Source organism: Artemia sp. Qi Xiang Cuo, chromosome 5, assembly GCF_049724085.1.
Source record: "Artemia sp. Qi Xiang Cuo chromosome 5, ASM4972408v1, whole genome shotgun sequence".
Classification (NCBI taxonomy): Eukaryota; Metazoa; Arthropoda; class Branchiopoda; order Anostraca; family Artemiidae; genus Artemia; species Artemia sp. Qi Xiang Cuo.
This window is the reverse complement of record NC_142798.1, coordinates 78769784-78793069: the sequence shown is the minus strand read 5'-3', so window position 1 is coordinate 78793069 and position 23286 is coordinate 78769784. Positions and strand designations below refer to the sequence as shown.

The 23286-nt window shown below is 34.1% G+C and overlaps 1 protein-coding gene across 1 annotated transcript in view; it reads left to right on the top strand.

The window, feature by feature from the left end:
- Positions 1-14010, top strand: part of Sap-r (prosaposin) — a 217850-nt gene extending 203840 nt beyond the window's left edge. The window contains exons 16-18 of the mRNA XM_089089955.1: positions 3750-3898; positions 8111-8302; positions 13792-14010. Of these exons, the coding sequence (XP_088946081.1) occupies positions 3750-3898; positions 8111-8302; positions 13792-13830 (380 nt within the window). The 3' untranslated portion in view covers positions 13831-14010. The remainder of the gene's footprint in view (positions 1-3749; positions 3899-8110; positions 8303-13791) is intronic.
- Positions 14011-23286: the final 9276 nt, after the last annotated feature.

Sequence of the window (23286 nt, the reverse complement as noted above, 5' to 3'; positions counted from 1 at the left end):
CTTTGACTGCATCAACTGCTTTGCTATAGCAAACAACAAGATAATCCCTCAAAACTGGAGCAATGCCAAAACGACAGGGATAGACTGGCTGGTAGGTTTCAAGCTTAAAATCCACAACTGTTACTACGCAAGCCTGAACCCACAAGCTTGGGTCATGCAACCTGCTTTAACAGAGTCAACATTGAGCAGCTCCTCTTAAATTCGAAATCAGTTCTAGAAAAGCTTCCTTTTAATGCAAGTGACATATACAACTGTGACGAAAACTCTGTGACCACCTTTCATATTCCTCCTAAAGTGTTTAGGGAGAGGGGTCAAATGATATTGTGCAAGGCAACATCATCATAGAGAGAGCTGTCCTTGTGACGATGGTCGGGACTGGTTCTGTAAGCTGTCAGTATTTACCACCCTAATTTATATTTCCAAGGAAAAATTTTCAGCCTCACCTGCTAACTGGTGCTCCAGCAAACTCAGCAGATGGAGTCTCACCATCCAGTTGGATCATTCAAGATCTATTTTTGAAATATATTCATCACCTCAAGGAATATACTCACATCGATCATTTTCCAAATTGCAAGAAAGCAGTAGAAGAAGCTGGTATCATTTTTGTTTGGCAAAATACTAAAATGAAAAGTGCATTAATACAAGTTCAAACTGAGTTTGAAAACCGGGTTCCTGATTTCACAAAGATCTCACGTAAGGTGGATATTTTCAAAAGCCCCTTCGCAGTGGACATCAGTAATGTATCAAGGGATTTGCAAATCAAGGTGATATATTTGCAAAGTGATACCACACTTAAAATAGTTTTTAAGGAAAAAAATAACTTGGGATTCCTATGGAAGTTTGCCTTCTGAAAACTATAAGGAATTATTAAAAAGGTTTGCTGAGCAATTAAGTATTATTTTTGGTAGTACAAATATTTGTGAGCAAACCTTTTTCAATTCAGAATTACCGAAAAAACAAACACTCTTCTTGGTTATCGAACATACATTTGGACGCAATAATCCACGTCTCCGCTACCAAAATACAAGCTAATGTAAAAAAAAAAAACTTGCAAATCAAATGCAACAACGAAAATCTCATTGATGGTAATAACTACAACAAATATAGTAAAAATATATATTAAATGTTTTATTTTTAAAAATAAAATATTTGTATATAAATATTGTAGATGTACTCTACTAATTAAAGTATACCTGTAATACTAGACTAGAGTTACATTGTAATGACATCTGACCTAAGTGCGGCCCACCTAATATCCCAAAGTAAACTTTTGACCCTATTACAACAAAAGGTTGCCGACCCATGGTATATATTACATGGTGTTAGAGATGTGTTTCCTTCAGGAAAGAACAAACGGAACCTTTTTACCGAATCATATCGTATTTTTGATGAAAAAGCTGTCCGAAAGATATACCTCTTCGTTTGTGTCCTTGATGAATTGTCAAAGTAAAATTAATAAAATTGTACATTATTTTTCATTAGATTAACATAAAAAAATTTATTCCTTTTTTTTGTGTACGTCCTGCACCAATTGTCCTGTTATGATAAAAAAAATTGTAAAATTCAAAGCAAATAAAAAAAAGAAGATAAAAATAAGAAATTTTTTTAAAAGAATAATAAATATTAAAGTTGAAAATGAAAAAATAAATTGAAAATAGAAAATGAAAATATTAAATATCTTTAAAAAGTTTGGCAGTTTTAATTGTTGGAAATTAAAAGCATTTAAAAAAAATTGACAGTAAAAAATAAAAATCACAAACATCAAAAAGAGCTTGGCAGTTTAGATAGTATAAAAAAGGCTAAAAATCAGCTTGAAAATAAATAATAAATTAGAAACATCTGAAACGAAATTAGAGAGTTTAAATAGTAGAAAGAAAATGTATGCAAAAAATAAAAATGAGAAAAAAAAGGAGAAGTATAAAAAGAAAGTGTTAGCAGTTTAAAGAACAAAAAAAAGTTGAAACAGGACAGTCTTCCAACAACTTACATGGTGTTACTTAGATTGACAACCTAGCCATTACATTAAGCAAATTTAAAACTGCGGTACTGGCAGTTGTGAGTAGTGAGCAGTAGTGAGTAGAGTGCATTATGGATACCAACTTAAGGCTTTGGAGCGCCATTCCGGTGTACTTTTCTGCATCTTTAAACTTTAGTAAAGGAATCCTGTGGTTAAGTTTTTTGAAAGTTCAGGTTGTGGTCAGTGACGTAATTTCGTCAAGGGAGGGGGGGGCTAAAGTTGGAGCCAAATTTCCCAAATAAAGTAAAAATGACAATAAAAGCTGAAAAATGAGCCGTATAGTACCATAAAGGTAAAGATATACATTAGAAAACTGACCTGTTTCAGTGGGTGCTAGAATTATGCCGGCTTATCTTAGTTTTGGCAAAATTTTTCAACAAAATAAACTTCAGCTGGGGCGGGGGGACCGGTGTCTGGGAGGGGAAGTTTCCCCCCTGCACCATAGAACTACGCCCCTGGTTGTGGTTAAGCTATGAAATCGTGTGTTGAAAACTTTTTTTCTTAGAACGTATACAAATTATCTTTCATGATATTTTCAGACACTTTTGACAATAGAGAAACAACAGCAATAGGCCTGTGACAGATATTGGTTTTGTAAAGAATACATGTAAAAAATTCCATAGATAAGAGTTTACGGTTATTAAAAATAGAATACAATATCAAACAGTTAAGTGTGATCTTTTTTGACCCAATGCTTAAGAACGACTGGTGAAACACAACGGCCGGTGATTTCGAATAAGAAGCTTTTTAAAGCACTTATTAACTTCGATCGAGGGATTGAGGAGGGAAAAACCCCCTCATGTACGGAATCATTTCTGTTCGTTTTTAATTTTAATGTTGCTCCTTTGTTTCAGTTGAAAAAAAAACTTGTTTATTTAGTTAATTGAGAGAAGGTTTGAATCACCAGATTTCATAAGTTCATTATCGATTTTCATTTTTAGTTCTTGTCAATATTTTTTTTTATGAGTTTTCTAATAACTTGTCGAAATTATTTTTAGAAGCTTTTCAAACGCTTGTGACTATAGAGAAAGGACAACAAGGACTGTAACCGATGTCGAGTGCGTGAAGACTGCGTCTTGGAATAATTCCCAAAGTAGTATCGAGAATTATTTAAGCTTATTGAGAATTAAATAAGATATTGAGAGAAAGCTCGAATCTTTTTCTATCTTGTAAACATTACTTTGGTTATTTACCCCCATGTAATTTTCAGCTACCCTAAGGTTTATTCATTTCCCAGGATTAGGAACGAATGTAATTTTATTCTGAATTTAGGACTACCTTTTTAGATAAGGCCTTTCATATTGGCAAATACTGAAGGGTACATAAAGTAATTAAATAAAAAATAGTTATTACAGTAAAACAATAATTATTTCCCCAACAAGTAATAATTTTTTTGTTTTTTTTTTTCAGTTTTGGGTTTTTAGATAAGACCTTGGCCAAAACTGAAGGTCAGGTAAAATAAACAAATAACAAAATTGTTGCAGGAAACTAATAATTATTAATACAATAAGTCATATAAAAAAAGTTATTAATTTTAACTTTTAGAACGACGGGTTTTGTGATTCGGAGAACAAATTCGAAAACCTATGAGCAAATTATTTGAAAAATATTGAAAGTAATGGGAAGAATTGTCAAAAAGATTTCATAGGAGGTACAAAGTCCAGACTGATTTTGGACCTTGATCTGTAAGTCCAATTTTGTGTCTATTTCTGATTTGGCTTTGTTATTTCAGATAAGTCCTTTCACATGAATCGTTGTGAAATCTGTGAAATTGCCGTTCAGTACTTTGACACTTTGCTTGAGGACGACAGTGTGGAGGAGAATATTGATCAAATCCTGGAAAAAGTGTGTCGAATTATTCCTGCAAAGAACCGACCACAGGTAAGTCTCCTTTTTTTAAGTTTGGACTGAAATGCTTGGTTTTAATGCTTAATGCTTCTATACGTAAGTTTTAATTAGGATTAAATAGGTATTGCTATTGATGACGTTTGAGGGCTGAGGTAAAAAAAGGGAAGTACGTAATGATTTTAGGAAAACTCAAATTAAAGCCGTCTATAAGAAAGATGATAAAAGTTAGGGTGGTAATTATAGAGGGATTAGCTTGTTTTCTGTTGGAAGCAAATTACTTAGCATGATGATACTATTCTTCTCCATGTCCACACTGCCTTTTCTATGACGAATTCAATAAGAATTCCAAAGAGGGATAGGTCCTTTTATTATACAGTGAAACGAAAATATAAAAAAAAAGACTCTAAATATTTCGATGACGCAGTCGGTCATCATCATCAGTAGAGTTACTAACATATCAAAATTAAAACAAACTGCATTTATTTTAAACAAAATAATCACTTCCGGGTCAAAGCAAGTTACCGGTCCATTGACTTAAAAATTTCACTAACTGTTCTTGAATTTCTTATACTGCATTGAGTAAAGGTGGTATCAACGCAGTATAAGAAATTCAAGAACAGTTAGTGAACTTTTTAAGTCAATGGACCGGTAACTTGCTTTGACCCGGAAGGGATTATTTTATTTAGTATCAAAGCAGTTTGCTTTAATTTTGATATGTTAGTAACTCTACTGATGATGATGACCGACTGTGTCATCGAAATATTTAGAGTCTTTGTTTTTATATTTTCGTTTCACTGTCTAATAAAAGGACCTATCCCTATTTGGAATTCTTATTGATTTAGTATGATGATATGTTTTTAACTTAGAGATGCTGTAGATAAAGTTTTAAAAGAAGAACGGCTGGTTTTTAGGAAGGGAGATTTTCCTGGAGGTTTTCCTGGAGGTTTTTAGGCTGGTTTTAGGAAGGAAGAGCAAATTTTCATTATTAGATTAATAATTGAGAAGTGCCTGAGTCATCAAACCCCTTAGTCTTCAGTTGTATAGATTATGAGCAACCGTTTGATTCTGATAAAAGAGCTTTAGCGAAGGTCCTATCCTTGTATGATATACCAGATGAACACATTAAAACGATTAGAGCTATGTGTAAGTATAACATTGCTGCAGTTAAGGTAGGAAATGAGGTTAGTAACTGGTTTCGTATTAAATCAGGAGTTAACCAGGGTTTAGTCCTATCCCCGTTTATATGAATCATTTTGATGGACTTTGTTCTAAGGAGCACAGCAACGGCAATGGGAGAAAACGGAATCAACTGGAGAAGTAAAACTCTTCTAGACTTCGGTTATATCACTAATATTATTATTAGATGGGCCTTTCTTCTACTTCTTCTTGTTTGATTGTTTTGAAACGCTAATGCACAGTATCCGTGTGATTCCAGGTCCTGCGGCAGCTAAGATCAAACCCTGAGCACCGTATTACAAAGCAGTGATCAATCCACTGTGCTGCCACAGATTGATATTTCTTTAGTTTTCTAGTTTGATTATTCGGAAACGGTAATGCATATTCTCCGCACACGGTGGCCGGGATTGAATCTCAGGCCACGTATGGCCAATCCCATTGTGCTATAGCAGGATTAGGTTGATTGAAATATTCAAGCCATAACGTTGACCAATTCCTACAAAAAAGGAGAGTTGCTCAGACCACAATTTGAATAATTTGATTATAAAAAAGATATAAAAATGTTTATATCTTTAAACATTAATCTCGTAATCTCTACTGGGAGACAAACTATTAACGCAATTTGATTGAAGGCTAGGCCTACATTAAATATAATGCAAATTAAGGAATTTGATTACTGGTGGTTCAAATTTGTTAATTCCCCCCACCCTCTTCATAGGGCCTTGTCCTACATGCTTTAAAATCTGAGAAGTTGCCGACTTCTAGAAATCACGTGCACCAAGTGGCACGTGCCAAACGTGGCAGAATTTTGCCGAGCATTTTGGGAGCCTCTTATGCCCAGCTTATCCTCGTTGGGACATTTTTTAAATTAAACATTGAAAATGCCTATTAAGATTTTTTATAATTTTTCATTTACAATTTGAACTTGGCTAGATGAGTCAACTAGTAGCAACCATTTATATCCGCCATTTTCAATTATAATCATTATTGTTAAAAAGTGATTTTTATGTAATAATTAATATATAATAAAATAATTATAGTCATTATTATTATATAACCATTTCAATTATAATCATTAATCAAAAGAAGCTGTTGCTCTCTTACTGTGGCTTAGCCTTGGGAATGTTCGGAAGTTCAGATGCCTTCTCCAAGTAGAGAAAATTGCTCCATAATTGAAGCACTCCCTTTAAGATAGTTCGATTACTCCCGAGTTTAATCCTCGCTACGTCACTGCTTCCGAGATGAGCCAGCTATTAGCAACCATTTCTATCCGCTCGTCAATTAGCTACACTATTGTTTTATCCAGTACCTCTTAATTGAGGTGTAGGTGCTACCTCTTTAATATTAGTAACTCTTAATTCGTTTTGCTCTGCTTTTCTTCTTTTCGACAGTTAGGACCATAATATGAATCGTCTTAACACACCTGGACTTAGGTCAAGTTGGATTCTGGTTCCACTTACGCATTGATTCTCAGCATTAGCATCATCTTTATTGCATCATTTTTTAAACTCATTTCTGAGCAAGACAGACCTTGTGAATATGGCTGCTTAATTGTATCATTTTTTCGTGAAAGTTCTCCTAGACTGAGAAGATGCAGATGGTTTGAGCCCCCTAGATGAAAATGTTAGCAAAATGAATGATTTTTTGGATGTTTGAGATCTCGGGGCGTAAGAATAGGCTTGAAAATTAATTTCAAGAGAACTAAGTTGCTTAGACTTGGAAGGTGAAGACTTGGTGACTTAGACATGGTGAAGGTGAAGAGGTGATGTTGAGTAGCGAGAAAATCGATCTAATGGAAAGCTTCACTTACCTAGATAGTATTGTTAGTAAAGACGGTGGATGCTGTGAAGTTGTTGAAAGTAGAATAATCAAGGCCCAGGATGTTTTTTCACAGTTGAAGAAAAAATTGGAATAATAGGAAGATAAGTTTGCCAACCAAGATTAGAATAATAGAAGCTACAGTGATGACAGTGGTCAAGTATGGTTCTAAAGCATGGACGCTCCAAAAATTTGTCAGGTTTTCTCCAAAGAAACTGCCTACGGATTGTTTTAGGTTCCCGACTGACTGACCGTATCTCAAACAGTAAGCTGTACGAAAAATGTGGTTCAATCCCACTTTCTATGGCTATAATGAGAGAAAGGTTGAGATGGATAGGGCACGTTCTACGGATGAACTATGAAAGGCTGCCAAAGATCGTCTATGTCTGCCAACCCTCTACGGCCAAACAAAAAGCAGGTCACCCTCGAATGGGATGGGGGGATATCGCAAAGGATATTTAAGAGATAAGGATTTCTTGGGAGGGTGAAAAGAGGGAAGCTTTGGATAGATTGAAAGGGAAGAGAGGCATGCATAGCTGTGTTAGCTTCGGGAGGCTTGGTTCTGCTCTGAGCTGTTAGTACTAGTAGTTAGTAGTAGTAGTATGAAACAAAGAAAAGACTATAATATATGAAAAACAAATTAAATAGCAAAGAAAAACGTGGGTATTGTCAGCCAGTGGAAGTGGTTGAAGTATATTTATGTATGACTTTCTAATTTACTATTTTCTCGTTCGTTATTAGTTTTCCTTCATTTGTTTATCTTTGGAAAGAAAAAACAATAGTATTTGTCCATAATATGATAGAACTAGAAAGCAGCATAATGTACATAATTCAGTTGTGTCCTCTTGGTAATATATGGTAAATCGTACGTTACAAATTTCCCTTGCGTCTTAAATATTAACAACGAAAGGCTGTTTCTATGCTCAATACGTCTTCACTTGCCCCGGGGTGGGGGGGGGGCACTGCTCATATAAACCTTAAAGATATTTCTGTTTCTTTCTTAAGATTTTTTTAATGACACATTTTTTCCCTAATTAAGCTGAATAATTTTAAAATGCCCTCAAATGACCTTACTAAATAAATACATAAAAAAGAGAAGACTATGTATTATTTGTTAGATGACTTTACTATAATACTAATTGCTGAATATTTCTTGAGATGCTCTTTTTAGGCTTAGTAAGGTCTAAGTCTTCTTAAAGCATGCCACTGCCGTTGGGATGAATAATCCAATTAATTATCTCTCTTTTTTAGTGCCAAGCCGTTATTGATACTTATGGTCCTTATATAGCTAGTTTGATTGGTCAATTGGCTAGTGCGCATGAAGTGTGTGAAGCCATTGACCTATGCCAGAAGCCAGGACTTGTTCACATGTACGGTGGTGAGCAGTGCAAACTTGGAGCACCATACTGGTGTATCTCCGAGCAACACGCAAAGGCTTGTAGGGTAGGTTTAATGTTCACTTTTTAATTTGTTAACGCATCTAACTGGCTTTTCTAATCCCCTCTCGATTTAAACGTTTAAAAAGAAAATAGTGAATATTTATCACCTTTAAAGTCAAAAGTTTAGGTTTTAATAGAGTATAATTCTATAACTTCCCTTAAAATTTTTTTTTTTTTTTTACGACGATTGCTTTTTTTTTAAACAGGTACATTTATGTGCCCAAATCCCCATATTCCTAAAGACCCATGGTCTGAACCGAAAAAATTTTTAGTCACCCAAAGACTGTCTTGTAGGGGTTGAGGGCGTGAACCCATAGTCTCCACAATTCATTCTGGGGAAAGGATATAGGAGGAAGACATTGGAAGTCTCAAATATTTGATTACTACAAAGGAAACGTATTGCACAGAGCAGCAGTTTGATCTCAGGGGCGGATCCAAGAGGTGCTCTCAGGGACACGTGCCTGTCTCAGAAGGTCGAAAGTTTCACTATTACAGCAGTGGAGGGGCTATAAGCACCAATGGGGGAGCCAAATTTTATCATTATCTCCCCCTTCCAGCATTATTTCTGTATCCACCCCTAGGCGGTGTAACCAAATTAGGCTCAACCAGGGCTTCGACTCTGACCACTAACTTACGACAGACATCTGAGAATTAGGGCGTTTTTCAATTTCCTCAGAAACTTTCAGGAAACAGGTTGTGTGAAATCAGCGTAAATGTTGAGCTAGAAAATAACAGACTAAAATGGAACATACATTTCTGGGAATCACGCCTTAAATATAAAAAGCCACTGATTCCACCACAAAAGATGGACCTGTCCGGTGCGTCTCTGGTGCCGCTAAGATTATGAATGAATGAAGGATACTTTATTAACAAACGAGCTTTTACAACATCAAACTGCCGAATTTGTCGTTTTCTGTCAGGTACATTATAAAGCAAAAAAAAAAAAAAAAAAAAAAACATGTCACATCGTCGGTGCATCATGTTTTTTTGTCAGGTACAAAAAAAAAAAAAAAAAAAAAAAAAAAAAAAAATTTAACAACGTCGGTGCATCATGTTTTTTTGTCAGGTAAAAAAAAAAAAAAAAAAAAAAAAAAAACATGTCACATCGTATCGTCGGTGCATCATGTTTTGTTGTCAGGTACATCAACACATAGTATTATAAAAACCTTATCGCTGTTCGTCAGGTACATTATAAAAACATATAACGATGTTCTCGACTGGCCTGTCATTTAAAAACACTAACAAACAAACTGACACATTATAGGATAAGAGTACCATGTTCATTTATATAGGATTTAAACAAATGCCGGCACAAAGCTCTTTCTCTAACGCTCAGTTCTTGCATTGATGGGATTTAGAATCGGAATTTTTTTGTGCTTTCGATCGAGGTAAACGAGGCTTTGGTGGGCAATAAGGGACTGGGAGCAGATATTGAAAATGTGGGTCAAACGCAAATTATTCCTGAAATTAGTGCAAAGAGTAACACGTCGGGCTGCCAAGGTAGGGAGGCAGAATTTCTTGAGGAGGAGAATGTAAGGGCCTTTGCCCTGACCGTAAATAATTCTCAGGGCTCTCCTCTGGATAATTTCTGGCCTATCAGACTGATCCACCGTAAGGCCAAAATGCCATACCGGGCAAGCATACTCAAGCAGTGGAAGGATAAAAGATATTTAAAATCTAAGGATATGTTTTTTATTGTTTATTATTGTTTAAAAAATAAAGTTGTGAGACAGAGTCAAACTTTAGCGTAAAGAGCGAGGCGTTGAGGAGGGGACAGCCCCTTTCATATACGGAATAATTTCTGTTCGTTTTAAGTTTTAATGTCGCTCCTTACTTTCAGTTAAATCAAACTTGTTTTTTTTTATTTAATAAGAGGACAAACGTGGGCCTCCCGTTTCACATCACTAGTCAGTGTGACACCTAAGAGTTTAGTTTTTGTTGTAATTATTTAATTAGGTGTTGGGGTTGTGAATGACGGCTTTAATTTAAGAAAACTAAAGGTCATAATATTGGATTTATGGGAATCTGCTCTCACTTTTGTGGGCTGCTTCACTTGCAACGTCTTCAAGAATTTCCATTGCACTGCCCTTAATATTTCTTATGCACCAATACTATAATAATAATAATAATTTATTTATAACCCACTTTTATACAAAAGAAGCGGAGTAAAGCACATTAAAAAGAAAAAAAAAAACAATCAAATACACAGAAACAAAGATAACTTAAACTTTAATCACTGACAAAAACACACGGATAATATTATGGTTTGGGCCAAGGGACACAAAGGCATTTCTTGTCAAATTATTACTAAGCAATTCAAACGATTGGATAATGTCGGTAGCACCATACTTCTCAATAATATGTGTATTACGATATGAAGTGGGGAGGTACAATAAAAATTTGCAATATCTAAAATAAGTGATACGAATCTGGCGCAAATCATTCTTATTCAATGACAAATACATTCCACTTAAAAACAAGACAAAATGGTCACAGTATGTTGAATACATTTCAGCTATAGCTCGGCGTAAATATTTTCCACGGTTGGGTACAATTTTTGAATGTCCAATCTTGAAATTTTCTTCTACATCTCTGAGCACCTGAAGTCACAAAAAAGGGAAAGTAGAACAAGTACCTATCCAAAACTACCGTAAACTCGTAATATTGCTAATTACTGAGGATCCACGGGACAAATTATGAGCAGATGATTTGGGATTGAAAACTAAATATTCGCATTTATCAAAATTCAAAAACAGACCAACATCCCGAAACATGCCAAACAGCGATAATGCCAAAATAGACTTGGTTCGGCTTAAAACTAGCAGGTCGTCCGCATACGCAATATAAGACATATCAAATAAATTAAAAAATACTAAGGCTTGATTCCTAACAACACATTTTGAATGCAAGCATTAAATAGATAAGGTGATAGCACCCCACCCTGTCGTACTCCAGATTGAACTGGTATATTACCACAGTACCCTGTAGCAGATTTTAAACGAAGACACGAATTACTATACCAAAATTTAAGTACATGTTTGACAGAAGGGTTCACTCCAAAATCTGACAAAGACTGCCACATTTGTGCATGGCAAATACTATCGAAGGCTATAGATAAATCTAAAGTACAAATATGTAATTCGTAACCTTTAGATTGGGCTTCATAAATAATTGAAGCTAAAACCTTATGCGCATGTTGACACCCAATACGAAGTTGAGATCTAAATTGGTTTGGGTCTGTCGCTGTTCGCTCAATAATATATGGGAGCAAAACACATTCAAAAACCTTCTTAGTATTGCACGCAACAGTGATGGGCCTATATGAACTGCAATCAAAAGGGTCTCTTCCGCGTTTAAGAATCGAAGGGATCGTTCCGGAAAGGAAGGAATCAGGCACCATTGACAAAGATAAACAGAACTGAAAAAGTAACTGGAGCTGAGCGACTAGTGCCGGACAATCACAACGTAAATGGTGAGCGCTAATTCCATCAAGATCACTTGATTTAGACTTAAGTTTAAGCATACAATTAACAATACTTTTACTTGAGACGGGAATAACATGACGTTGCCAAACTTTAGGTGGCAAAAATCTAGAAATTAAGCACTGAAAATGATAATGAACGCTATACTCAATCTTACAGAAGATATTTGTATAATATCTAAGCCAAGACGAATCTTGGATAACATCACTGCCTAGTGAATCAAATTTGGACGTATTAATAAATTGTTTCCATTGTACTGCACTTTTAGGGATCTCAGCACCATTATATCGAACCAAACGAAGATACCGTTTAAACTCCGCTTTTGTCTTACTCTTTATATCAAACACTCTTTATATCAAGAACTATAATATTTCTCCCACAAATACTATCTTACAAAAAAGGCGAGATGAAAGAATGTCTCTTACGCGAGTACCGAACCACCTCCTTCTTAGAAGCTTTCTATCTTTGTGCTATTGTTTGTCGAGGTAATAAGACGAACTCGTAAGCACAAAGCCTGCTATGTATATCTGAGCATGCGTAGGAATTAGTAGCCTACTATAAAAATAGGCTTGTTGGGCATGGTACGTCCGTTTCAAAAAGTCTTCCAGAGGGATTATTTTCACCAGTATCAGATCGGAGAATTAGAGCCGTTTTCAAGTTTTATCAGAAATTGTCAGGTAGAACAAGCTATTCAAATATTGTTTTTTTTTTGGTTTTATTAACAAAAATTTATTCCCATTCTTCTGAGCCCAGCATAGGGGTTTGTTTTATCTGAAGCTTCGGAAAACTTCTGAAGAATTAGGTCAGAAAATTAAAATGAAGCAGAAATGTTCTATTGTAAATCCTGCAAAATTTTTAAAATGCTGCATGTTCGAACTGTTTTACGACACGTTTTAAATTCTTGTTTAATTCTCTTTTAGGAATTATACTACTGCAAATTTTTTGCAATCTATTGTTTGTTTGTTTGTTTTTTTATTTGCCCTGTTATTTCAGTCTTATAGAAACAAAGCCAATTAAAATTTTTCTTTTCTTTTAGGAATTACAGCTACTGCAATCACTCTGTGTTGAAAGCTTTTTCTTATTTTTGAACAGAACTTTTTTTTTTACTTGCTTTGTTATTTTAGTTTTATCGAAACAAAGAAATGTATATATTTTTTATTTTAGGAATTAGACTACTCCAATAACTTAGTGTAGAAAGTTTTTTTTAATATTCGTTTTTACTTTTAATTAATTGAAACAAAGCCAATTTGTATATTCGTTTGAATTAGACTACTGCTAGAAATCTGTGTAGAAAGATTTTTTTTCTTAATTTTTCTCTTTTAGTTGCTTTATTATTATAGTTTTATTAGAACAAAGCAATTTATATATTTCTTATTTTAGGAATAAGGCTACTGCAAGAACTTAGTGTAGAGAGTCTTTTTTCAATCTTTATTTTTAATTTTGTTTTAATGAAATAAAACCAATTTGAATTTTCTTTTCTTTTAGGAATTAAACTACACCAAGAACTTGACGTAGAAAGTTTTTCTTAAATATTTGTTTTTCCTTTAATTTTATTGAAACAAAACCAACTTGTATTCTCGTTTAAGAATTAGACTACTGCTAGAAATCTGTGTAGAAAGATTTTTTTTTCTTAATTTTTTCGCTTTTACTTGCTTTATTATTTTAGTTTTATTAAAACAATGCAATTTATATATTTTTTATTTTAGGAATCAGGCAAGAATTTAGTTTAGAGTTTTTTTTATCTTTGTTTTTACTTTTGTTTTAATGATACAAAACCGATTTGTATCTTCTTTTCTTTTAGGAATTTGTAGACAGATTTTTGTTGATTTTTTTTTACAATATTTTTTTTACCTGTTTTGCAATTTTCATTTTATCGAAACAAATTTATGTATTATTTTTATTTTAGGAATTAGGCTACTGCAAGGACTTAGTAATAGAGAGTATTTTTTAATCTTTGTTTTTACTTTTGTTTTAATTATACAAAAACGATTTGTATTTTCTTTTCTTTTAGGAATTAGACTACTGCAAGAAATCTGTGTGGAAGAATTGATTTGCCTTAGAAATAGTATTAGCTCACGTGATAGCGCTTTTCTATCATTCAAATTTGCAGTGATTTACAGATTATATAGACACATTTTGGGCTTGTAGATTCTTAGTATTGTGTGTGTCCTTTTATTTTTGTTATATATACTCCGGATTTATAATAAATAAAATGTCTAAAAATTTTGCACCTTTAAAATTTTTTGAAAAAATCTCTGAGTGAGCTCAATGGAAAGTGTTTTTTTATGTTTTGGATCCTCTCTGCGTAACATTTTACGATTTTTCGTAAAATTTCTCTCTTTTTTTATGATTTGTTTCGAATAAGCTTAATAAGTTTTTTACACTCCCCCTCCATTCCAGTATAACCACATCAATCTTCTTGTTTCCCCAAGCACCAAAAATACTTTTAATAACTCATACAATCATAAATCAAGTAAAAGCTGCTAAACAAAAAAAAGTGATTAAGAGTTATTTCCAGCATTGACAAAAAGTTAATAATATTTAATAAAATTTAACTTTTGTTCCGGATGAAAGTTAATTAACTGCTAGAACGACCAAAAATTGACTTTGCATTAAATTTTTTTTGGAACTTTTTGTGAATTCTAGCTGGCACTTTAGTCTGTTAATTTCTGCCGAATTATCATCAAAATAGAAAACTGTTTATTGGAATTGCCAACTTCAAAAGAACATGTAACCGGTTTTCCACCATCTATATCAAAACTTCATTTTTCCTAGCGAACTCGTTTTAGCAACTATACTTCCTCAAGTAACCTTTAACAAATTACTGTGGTATCGAAGGTTCAGATTCAAAACATAGAACGAACCCCATGATACAAATTTAGGAATTAAAGAATTTACGCCTTCCAATGCAAGTTTCTCCATGTGATTTCATGTTTTGGATTGAATACTTTCTACTTTATTGACGTAACTACACTTAGTACTAGGTGTACACTTAGGGAGAGTGACTGGGTATAGGTCTATAGTGGGACATTGCTTATTAGTCCTATCAAGGTTGCACAAGCGGAAGTTTTAAGTATCTCAGTTGCCCAATTGTGTTCAAAGTCCTTTGGACATGGTCAGTCATAAATATTTGTAAACCTTTTATTTGGGCTTTCCAATTGCCTTCAAATGGCTCATAGAAACTCATAGACTATTTGAATTACCCTTACTCCATGCCTATCTACCTTAGTTCTACCCTAGGATGGATGGATGACAGACTATCTATCAACAAGTGAAATGACATCATTTTTATACAATTCTGAAAAAAGGCCTATGCAAGCTTTGCCAGTCACTCAGACTATCTGTCTTGGCTTTTTATCCAATTAGTCATGGCTTGATGGCAACTGGATTTTAATTCAAAAATCGACGGATAAACCGAGATAATTTACCTCAAGTGTAATAGAACCTACTCTATATTAGTGTCAGTTTCAGCTCTTATCTTCTTTCATGTGTTTTATGTCGGTATCATGCTCATGGGTACCGACAGGGGGGGGGATATGCCCCCTCCCTGGAAATTTGGGACTATAAAGGAATTATAAGGAAACCAAAGGAAAGATAGCAGAATAGGGAAAAACCATGAAAAAAATGTACGTTGCCCCATTGTTGGCTGTCTGTCAATAGATTTTTACCCTTAATAAGAAAAATATAAGTTCTAATTTGTGACTGAGTGACCCCTTTTCAGTTTTTTACACACATTTTTTCTATATGATTTGGTTGGAGTAAAAAAAAAAATTTAATTCCTCATAGTAATGAATAATAAGTAAATAACGATCCTTGTCAATAACGAGAGTATAAGAGCCTAACTATTGATAACATTAAATAAAAGAATCAGATTTTTATGGTAATCATAAATATTTGTTTTTTTTAATACTAATTAGTGCTACTAATTAGTATTACTAATTAGTACAATACTAATACTAATTAGTACACAAGAAAGTTCGTATAATTATAGAAGACACAAGGAAAACACCTTAATAAGGGAAATATTCGGTAAAAATATGCCGTCAACCTTTGCTTGCATTGCAAGAGTACCCATGAGCTGATATATGAAGCAGTGTTTTAAAATGACCGTAAAATAAAAACTCAGTAAGTAAAATTGGTAAAATAAGGTACTCTCTAGGAAATAAGGAGTAAAATTGGTGTTTTAGAGTTGCCCTGTAGCTACAAGACCAGTTGAACATTTCTTTTTAAGCATCACTTACATCTTTTAATGAAATTTTTTAATGATTCCGATTTCCTGGGCTTAAAAAAGTTTATCCCTTTCGTAATCTTATGTCTAGAGTAATGCCTCAGCAATTGGACAGTGCCTGATTTCAGACATCTATTTTGTAGAAAAAATGAATAATTCAAAATCCAACTGAATTTGTCGAAATTCAAAATCCAACATTTTAGTTCTTAAGCAAAAAAACTGTATAAATTTTATAAATATTCCTTCCATAAGCCAACAATAAAACATGTCAGTTAAAAACCGAATAAAAGTTAAAGAAAAACCTTTTCTAGAAACAGAAGTTTTTCAAAGAAAAACAAAAAAGCCCTATGAAAACCTAAAACGAGCAAAAGTGAGCGTATATTAATTCAAATTTTAAGACGAACAGTACTGACTTTGAAGAAATAAATGAAACCCAAAACGAAAATGAATAATCAGGTCATACATGAAGAAATAAAATAAACAAATCACATTTACCCTTACTTGGGAGTAAAATCATATCAGCTAATTTTTTTCTACGTTTAAACCTAAGAAATGTTACCCTAAGAGCCTTGCCTGTTCAAATGGCCGTATTCAGCCACATTCCTCATATCATATACATGTTATTTTTCATGTATTTATAAAATACCGAATACGATTAAAAAAGAGGTTTGTAACACTTTGATGACTTTGATTAATTAAGTAGTGGATCATAAGAGCGGAACGTTCAGTCACTTTCACAGTCATTAAGATAGTCTTCAACGGGATTTGCTCATAAGAGCGGAACGTTCAGTCACTTTCACAGTCATTAAGATAGTCTTCAACGGGATTTGCTCATAAGAGCGGAACGTTCAGTCACTGTCACAGTCATTAAGATAGACTTCATCAGGATTTGATCATAAGATCGGAACGTTCAGTCACTTTCACAGTCATTAAGATAGTCTTCAACAGGATTTGCTCATAAGAGCGGAACGTTCAGTCACTTTCACAGTCATTAAGATAGTCTTCAACTGGATTTGCTCATAAGAGCGGAACGTTCAGTCACTATCACAGTCATTAAGATAGTCTTCAACGGGATTTGCTCATAAGAGCGGAACTTTCAGTCACTTTCACAGTCATAAAGATAGTCTTCAACGGGATTTGCTCATAAGAGCGGAACGTTCAGTCACTTTCACAGTCATTAAGATAGTCTTCAACGGGATTTGCTCATAAGAGCGGAACGTTCAGTCACTTTCACAGTCATTAAGATAGTCTTCAACGGGATTTGCTCATAAGAGCGGAACGTTCAGTCACTTTCTCAGTCATTAAGATAGTCTTCAACGGGATTTGCTCATAAGAGCTGAACGTTCAGTCACTTTCACAGTCATTAAGATAGTCTTCAACGGTATTTGCTCATAAGAGCGGAACGTTCAGTCACTTTCACAGTCATTAAGATAGTCTTCAACAGGTTTTTCTCATAAGAGCGGAACGTTCTGTCAATGTCACAGTAATTAAGATAGTCTTCAACGGGATTTGCTCATAAGAGCGGAACGTTCAGTCACTGTCACAGTCATTAAGATAGTCTTCAACGGGATGTGCTCATAAGAGCGGAACGTTCAGTCACTTTCACAGTCATTAAGATAGTCTTAATCGGGATTTGCTCATAAGAGCGGAACGTTCAGTCACTTTCACAGTCATTAAGATAGTCTTCAACAGGATTTGCTCATAAGAGCGGAACGTTCAGTCACTTTCACAGTCATTAAGATAGTCTTCAACGGGATTTGCTCATAAGAGCGGAACGTTCAGTCACTTTCACAGTCATTAAGATAGTCTTCAACGGGATTTGCTTGCAAATCTAGCTCCTCTCATTCAGACTTAGATTCTGATTCATGTGACTGTGCTTGTTCTGAAGCCCCAACCCCCTAGACGAAAGTCCTGGATAAGGCCCTGAGGATTATATATCAATTTCTATCTCCACCCTCCAATCGTCTCTCCCTTAGAGCTAATTCTGTATTTATTTGAAGATTCTTTCAAACAACTGCCAAAACAAAAAGGCTGTTGAACTAGAATAAGAATTTTTTAGACACTGTTGTCAGTAACAACTCAATTGGTAGCAATTCGTAGAAAAGCAGGATAAATCTTTGAAAAGGGCTATTGAGGATATTGATTCTGCTTTGGCCCTCCGCATTGTTGAAAGTCCAGATCATGTAGTTCTTTTTGATGAGGCAACTTTAATATTTGAAGCAAAAGGCTTCTCACATTCATTTAGGAGGCAATTGAAATTTTAAACAAATCCATAAATAGAGACCTTGCTTTAAATAGAGATACTGGAGATATTCTTATAAACGCAATTTATAATAACTTAAAATTAAAGGATTCAAATAAAACTTTTCTTCGGTTTAAATTAAGATCATCTGTCTACACTTTTAATGAAAATTAGGTTAGTAGACAAGCCAAGTCAATCACTAAGCAGAGAATTCTTGCCCTATCTAATTGGTGAACAGTCTTTCATATATTTTGGCTTGTTTTTGTTTGTTTGATTTAATCTTTCTTCTGCTCATTTAGAGTTAATTCAAAAGATTAGTTTCGCTTCTTTTTTTTAGCATTGAAGACGGCTAGGCGGAAGTCCCTGACGAAAAATCTGCCTCTATAATTTTCGCTTCTTTTTTGTCCGCTGGTTGACATTACCTTCATTTTTATCAGCTATTTAATGTTGTTATTTTTTCTTCCTTGTCATATGTCAATTCTGCTTCTAGCCCTTTCTGTTTTTAAGAGTTCACAGAACTAATATGATTTTATTTCAGCTAATGTTTTACCATTTTAAAATTATAATTACTGGTACTATAATATACTTTATTGTTCTGATAACAAGAGACCCAAGTCAGACAGACCGCCTTTTAAACCTGAGAACACAGCTATACACAAAACACAATCATATCCAATTTTTTTCTGACAGCTTCTTCGCGCACGTAAATCACATAAAATAGGTCAAACATAAATTTTATGGGGGTCCGTAAAATTACGATAAAATATCCAATTTTACCGTGACCAATTTTAACAGTTACAATTACAACACTACCCTCATTCCAAAACAATAATCTGGACACGGTCCTGGAGGAGGGGGGGGGGCAAAATAGTATTCTTCAGAGTCTAAGGAGGGGAATATCGTTTTCTTTTCAATTCTTTAACAAACATACGTAAAAAACAAGCCTCTTTTCAATGATAATATCACGAAAAGATTTTTTTGAATCCAAGAGGGGGAATCCAAGAGGAGGGGAAAAAATTCCCCTCCTCCAATTAAAGCCACTGGTAATCATATATGTTACTTGGTAACAATGCAAGTTGTATTGTGAAATCATTAAATTTGCTTCAAATACGGACGCAAAAGCTGAATTTTTAATCACCTAAGAAATTGGGAGGCTAAGCCACCTTGTCTAAAAAACAAGAATATTATATTGTAATACTAAACACGTATGAAAAACTAATATGATATAAAATATGTGAATGATAAGTAATCAATACTGTAAATAAACACATACCTGAAGAGAAACAAAAAGTAACACACAACAAACACAGTAACAAAAGTAACCTAAGAAAACTACACACACGAAGCAGTGAGACTTTATCAGATAAATGATTGCTTACTTTAATTTTATTAGTATGTATCCTTTTCATTATTTCATTTACTTGGTTAATTTTATATTTCTTTCTTGTTATTAACAATGTAGCCAGAAGACGGTATTGAAGAATAGATGGCCTTCAAGCATAGATAGTAGAATTTGAGCGTAAACTTATCAAAGCATCCTAAGCTTTGAGTCCTGGAAAAGCAATAAAAAAATGTCCTTGTTGTGGTTACTATGGCCGTGTTGTTTTCGTCGAAAATTGCATTTTATTGAATATTTCAGTTACTATGGGCAGGAGTTTTGCAACAATTTTTATTGTTACTAAGGGCTGTGGTTCGTCTTTTACTAGGTTGCAGCTAGCCCTCCAACCATGATGGTTGTAACTTGTGATTATGACGTCACCCATCATTTTGTTTGCAAAATCATGATGTGTTTGATAATATCTTGTTCACTAAAAGTTGCCGTGTCGCAATGGTAACGAGACGATCCCTATAAGGTAAAGGGTTTGATTTCAAGCCTGCCTACGGTAACAGAGCCTTTGACATTTCTTATTCTCGTTGAAATCTTCCATTGGGTCTTTAAATAAGGGCCGTACATGGAACTCGAATCTGAACCATTCTTCATACTTGGCACAGATCAGGTCCCAATTTAGTGCCGGAGTTTGAATTTTATAAAGTTCGTCACATAATTTGGTTGTTAAACAGTTGTTTTTTACACTTGCTAGGACATGGATTACTTTTTTGGTAACGAGACAATCCCTAAGACATAAAGGATTTGATTTCAAGCCTGTCTACGGTAACAGTCAATCCTGTCTAAGCTGCGTGCTGACCACATAAAGGGCCTATTGGACCCTAGTATACCAAAGTTAAGAGCACAAAATACGGGAACTAAACGCCATAATGTGTTTCGTAAGGTAATAGAGACTTGTCGCCAAACTTCACATTAAGGTAGAGAAACTTGAATGTATACAGAACAAAATCTTGTAAGAAAATGCCCCCTCCCCCCCCCCCCCGCCTTCCCCTAATTAAAGCTACTGGTGTTCATACATGGTACTTGGTAATAGTACAAGTTTTACTGTGACATTATTAAATTTGCTCCAAATATGGACACAAAAGTGGACAAATATGGACACCAAATATAATCACCCAAGCAAAATAAACAGCAACAAAACAGTGAGACTTTATCAGGTAAATGATTGCTTACTTTATTTTTATTAGTATTTATCCTTTTCATTGTTCATTTACTTGATTAATTCTATATCCCATCTTGTTACTAACAATGTAGCCAGAAGACTGTATTGAAGAATAGATGGCCTTAAGTATAATTCCAGTTTTATAGTAGAATTTGAGTGTAAACTTATTAAAAAACCCTAAGCTTTGAATCCTGGAAAAGCAATAGAAAATGAAAAAAAAAAAGTACTAAAAGATGGACTGGAGCTAGAAAGACTTAGTAGAAACAAGATAGTACGAGGGAAGTTGCATTCCAAGATGGTTTTATCTTTTGATTTTTCAAATGCAGAAGAGCAATGCCTTACGGACTATCATTCTGCATGGACTTGTGCTGGTTTTGTTCCGATTTCTTGAGCAATGCTTCGCCCTTTACTTTTTAGACTAAATAAATTACGTGACTATTCTGTAAGGATAATAAATCCAGCAATAGATAATTTCTAAAATGATACTTTCACAAAAGAGGACTAGATGTAGCTTGGATTTGGCTCGTTTTTACGCCATCTAAGAACTTTAGAAATAAATACAAGAATCATTTCCTTTTAATCTTTTACAGGCCCATGGGCCCCTTAGAAGAAAAAAAATGTTTTTGTAAAATTTATCCCTTTTTGTAATCTGCCCATGATTTCTACATCCGCAGGGAAACTCTGCAGAAAATACATTAATATACAGTAGCCAGGCTCAAACATAATTAGAATGTAACTGAGTTGTCGAACAATTGCTATAGCAAATAGCCAATTCCCATTTTAAATCTTTCAAGAAGCTTGAAAAAAAAGTTTACTGACATTATTGTGTACTCTGCCTCAATAACTGGCATTTTACTGTCTTCATTTCTTCCTGTTTGCTGTCTAAATCAAATGCTGTCTAAATAAAAGATTAGAGGAAAAAACTATTTTTCTCCATTTTGAGGCTTAGCTTGAAGAAAAGCATTTCAAGTTAGATGGAAGATGGAGATATTTTTTTCATAATTTTTTTTTTTCCGACTGAACAAAATCAAACTTTTAAAAATGTCTTTTTTTGCCTTAACAACTCGTCTTTTGAACAAAGCAACGTCTGTCCTGTCGTAAAATCAAGCAGCAAATCATGCTAATTAACAAGAAAAACATACTATTTATCCATTGAGTGACCTAATTTTGGTTGGATTTCAACTGATACGCCGTTGATTAAATAAAGAAGAAAGGTAGGATTGTTTGCATAGCTATTAGGAAACCTTAAAGGAGTCATAACCCCCCTAAAATACATAACTGTGAAATGTTTTACGCCTAAATATGCAGTTTTCATTTTGGTAAAACGTTCCTAGAGGATTCTGAATCTCGGTAGTAGAACACGATAGGAGAATTTTTTTTTAAGGGTATTATTGTATTAAAGCAAATTTTACACCTTAAAAGCCAGCCTCGATGGAGGTGCCAAATGCCTCGATGGAGGCAGTCCTTAATGGACGTTCCAAAGGTAGTGATAAAGCAGTTGACAAAGTCTCCAGTGCAATTTGAAAAAGTTGGGTGTTATATTACGCCCTATACTACTACAGTATTTTGAATCTCTTACTTATTCTCAGTTATTAATCCGTCTACTATAAACATGACATCATTTCTGTTATCAAGTTTCTTATCAGTACTAATTTACAGCAAATTCTTTTATATATATATATATATATATATATATATATATATATATATATATATATATATATATATATATATATATATATATATATATATATATATATATATATATAATGGACCAACCCACGTCTAGTTGAAATGTATTTAGTAATAAAAAAAGATAATAAATGCCGTTATTTTTCATCATATAAGTTTTATTTGGTGGTTTGGAAAATAGCACCGATTACAAAAGATTAGTGAAGAAAAAATGAGCCGTAAATATCGTTAAAATCAATATCAAAATCAATTAAAATCAAAATCGATATCATAGGCAGCGCGTTAGCGCTTCCTAAGTAAAGAACAATGTGGACACAATGTGTTTTTTTTTTCTCTCTATACCCGGGCACTTCGTATCGAAGGAGTTGTCATAGAAACTTCGAAAAGGGCTCTTTCAATTCGAAATTGGAGTGGCTAGTGCCCTTTTTAATAGTCGAAAATGATTGGAGGGCAACTAGCCCCCCCCCCAACCACGCCCATCATTCCCCCAAACACATCCAATCAAAATTTTGAGACAGCCATTTTGTTCAGCACTATTGCTTCCCTCAAAGATAACATGTTTTTGAAGAAGACATTTTCCCGCAAACTTTGGGTAAAGGGTTTGGAGTTAGCCCTGAGGCCATATAAGAACAATAGTAGCAAAATTTACTATTTATTATTTTTTCCTTTAGAGCAGGGCACTTCTTATGGAAGGGTTCGTCGTAGAAACTTCAAAAGGGGCTCATTCAATTGGAAATTGGAGTTCTAGTGCCCTTTTTAATAGTCAAAAGTGACATCTCCCCGCCCATCATTCCC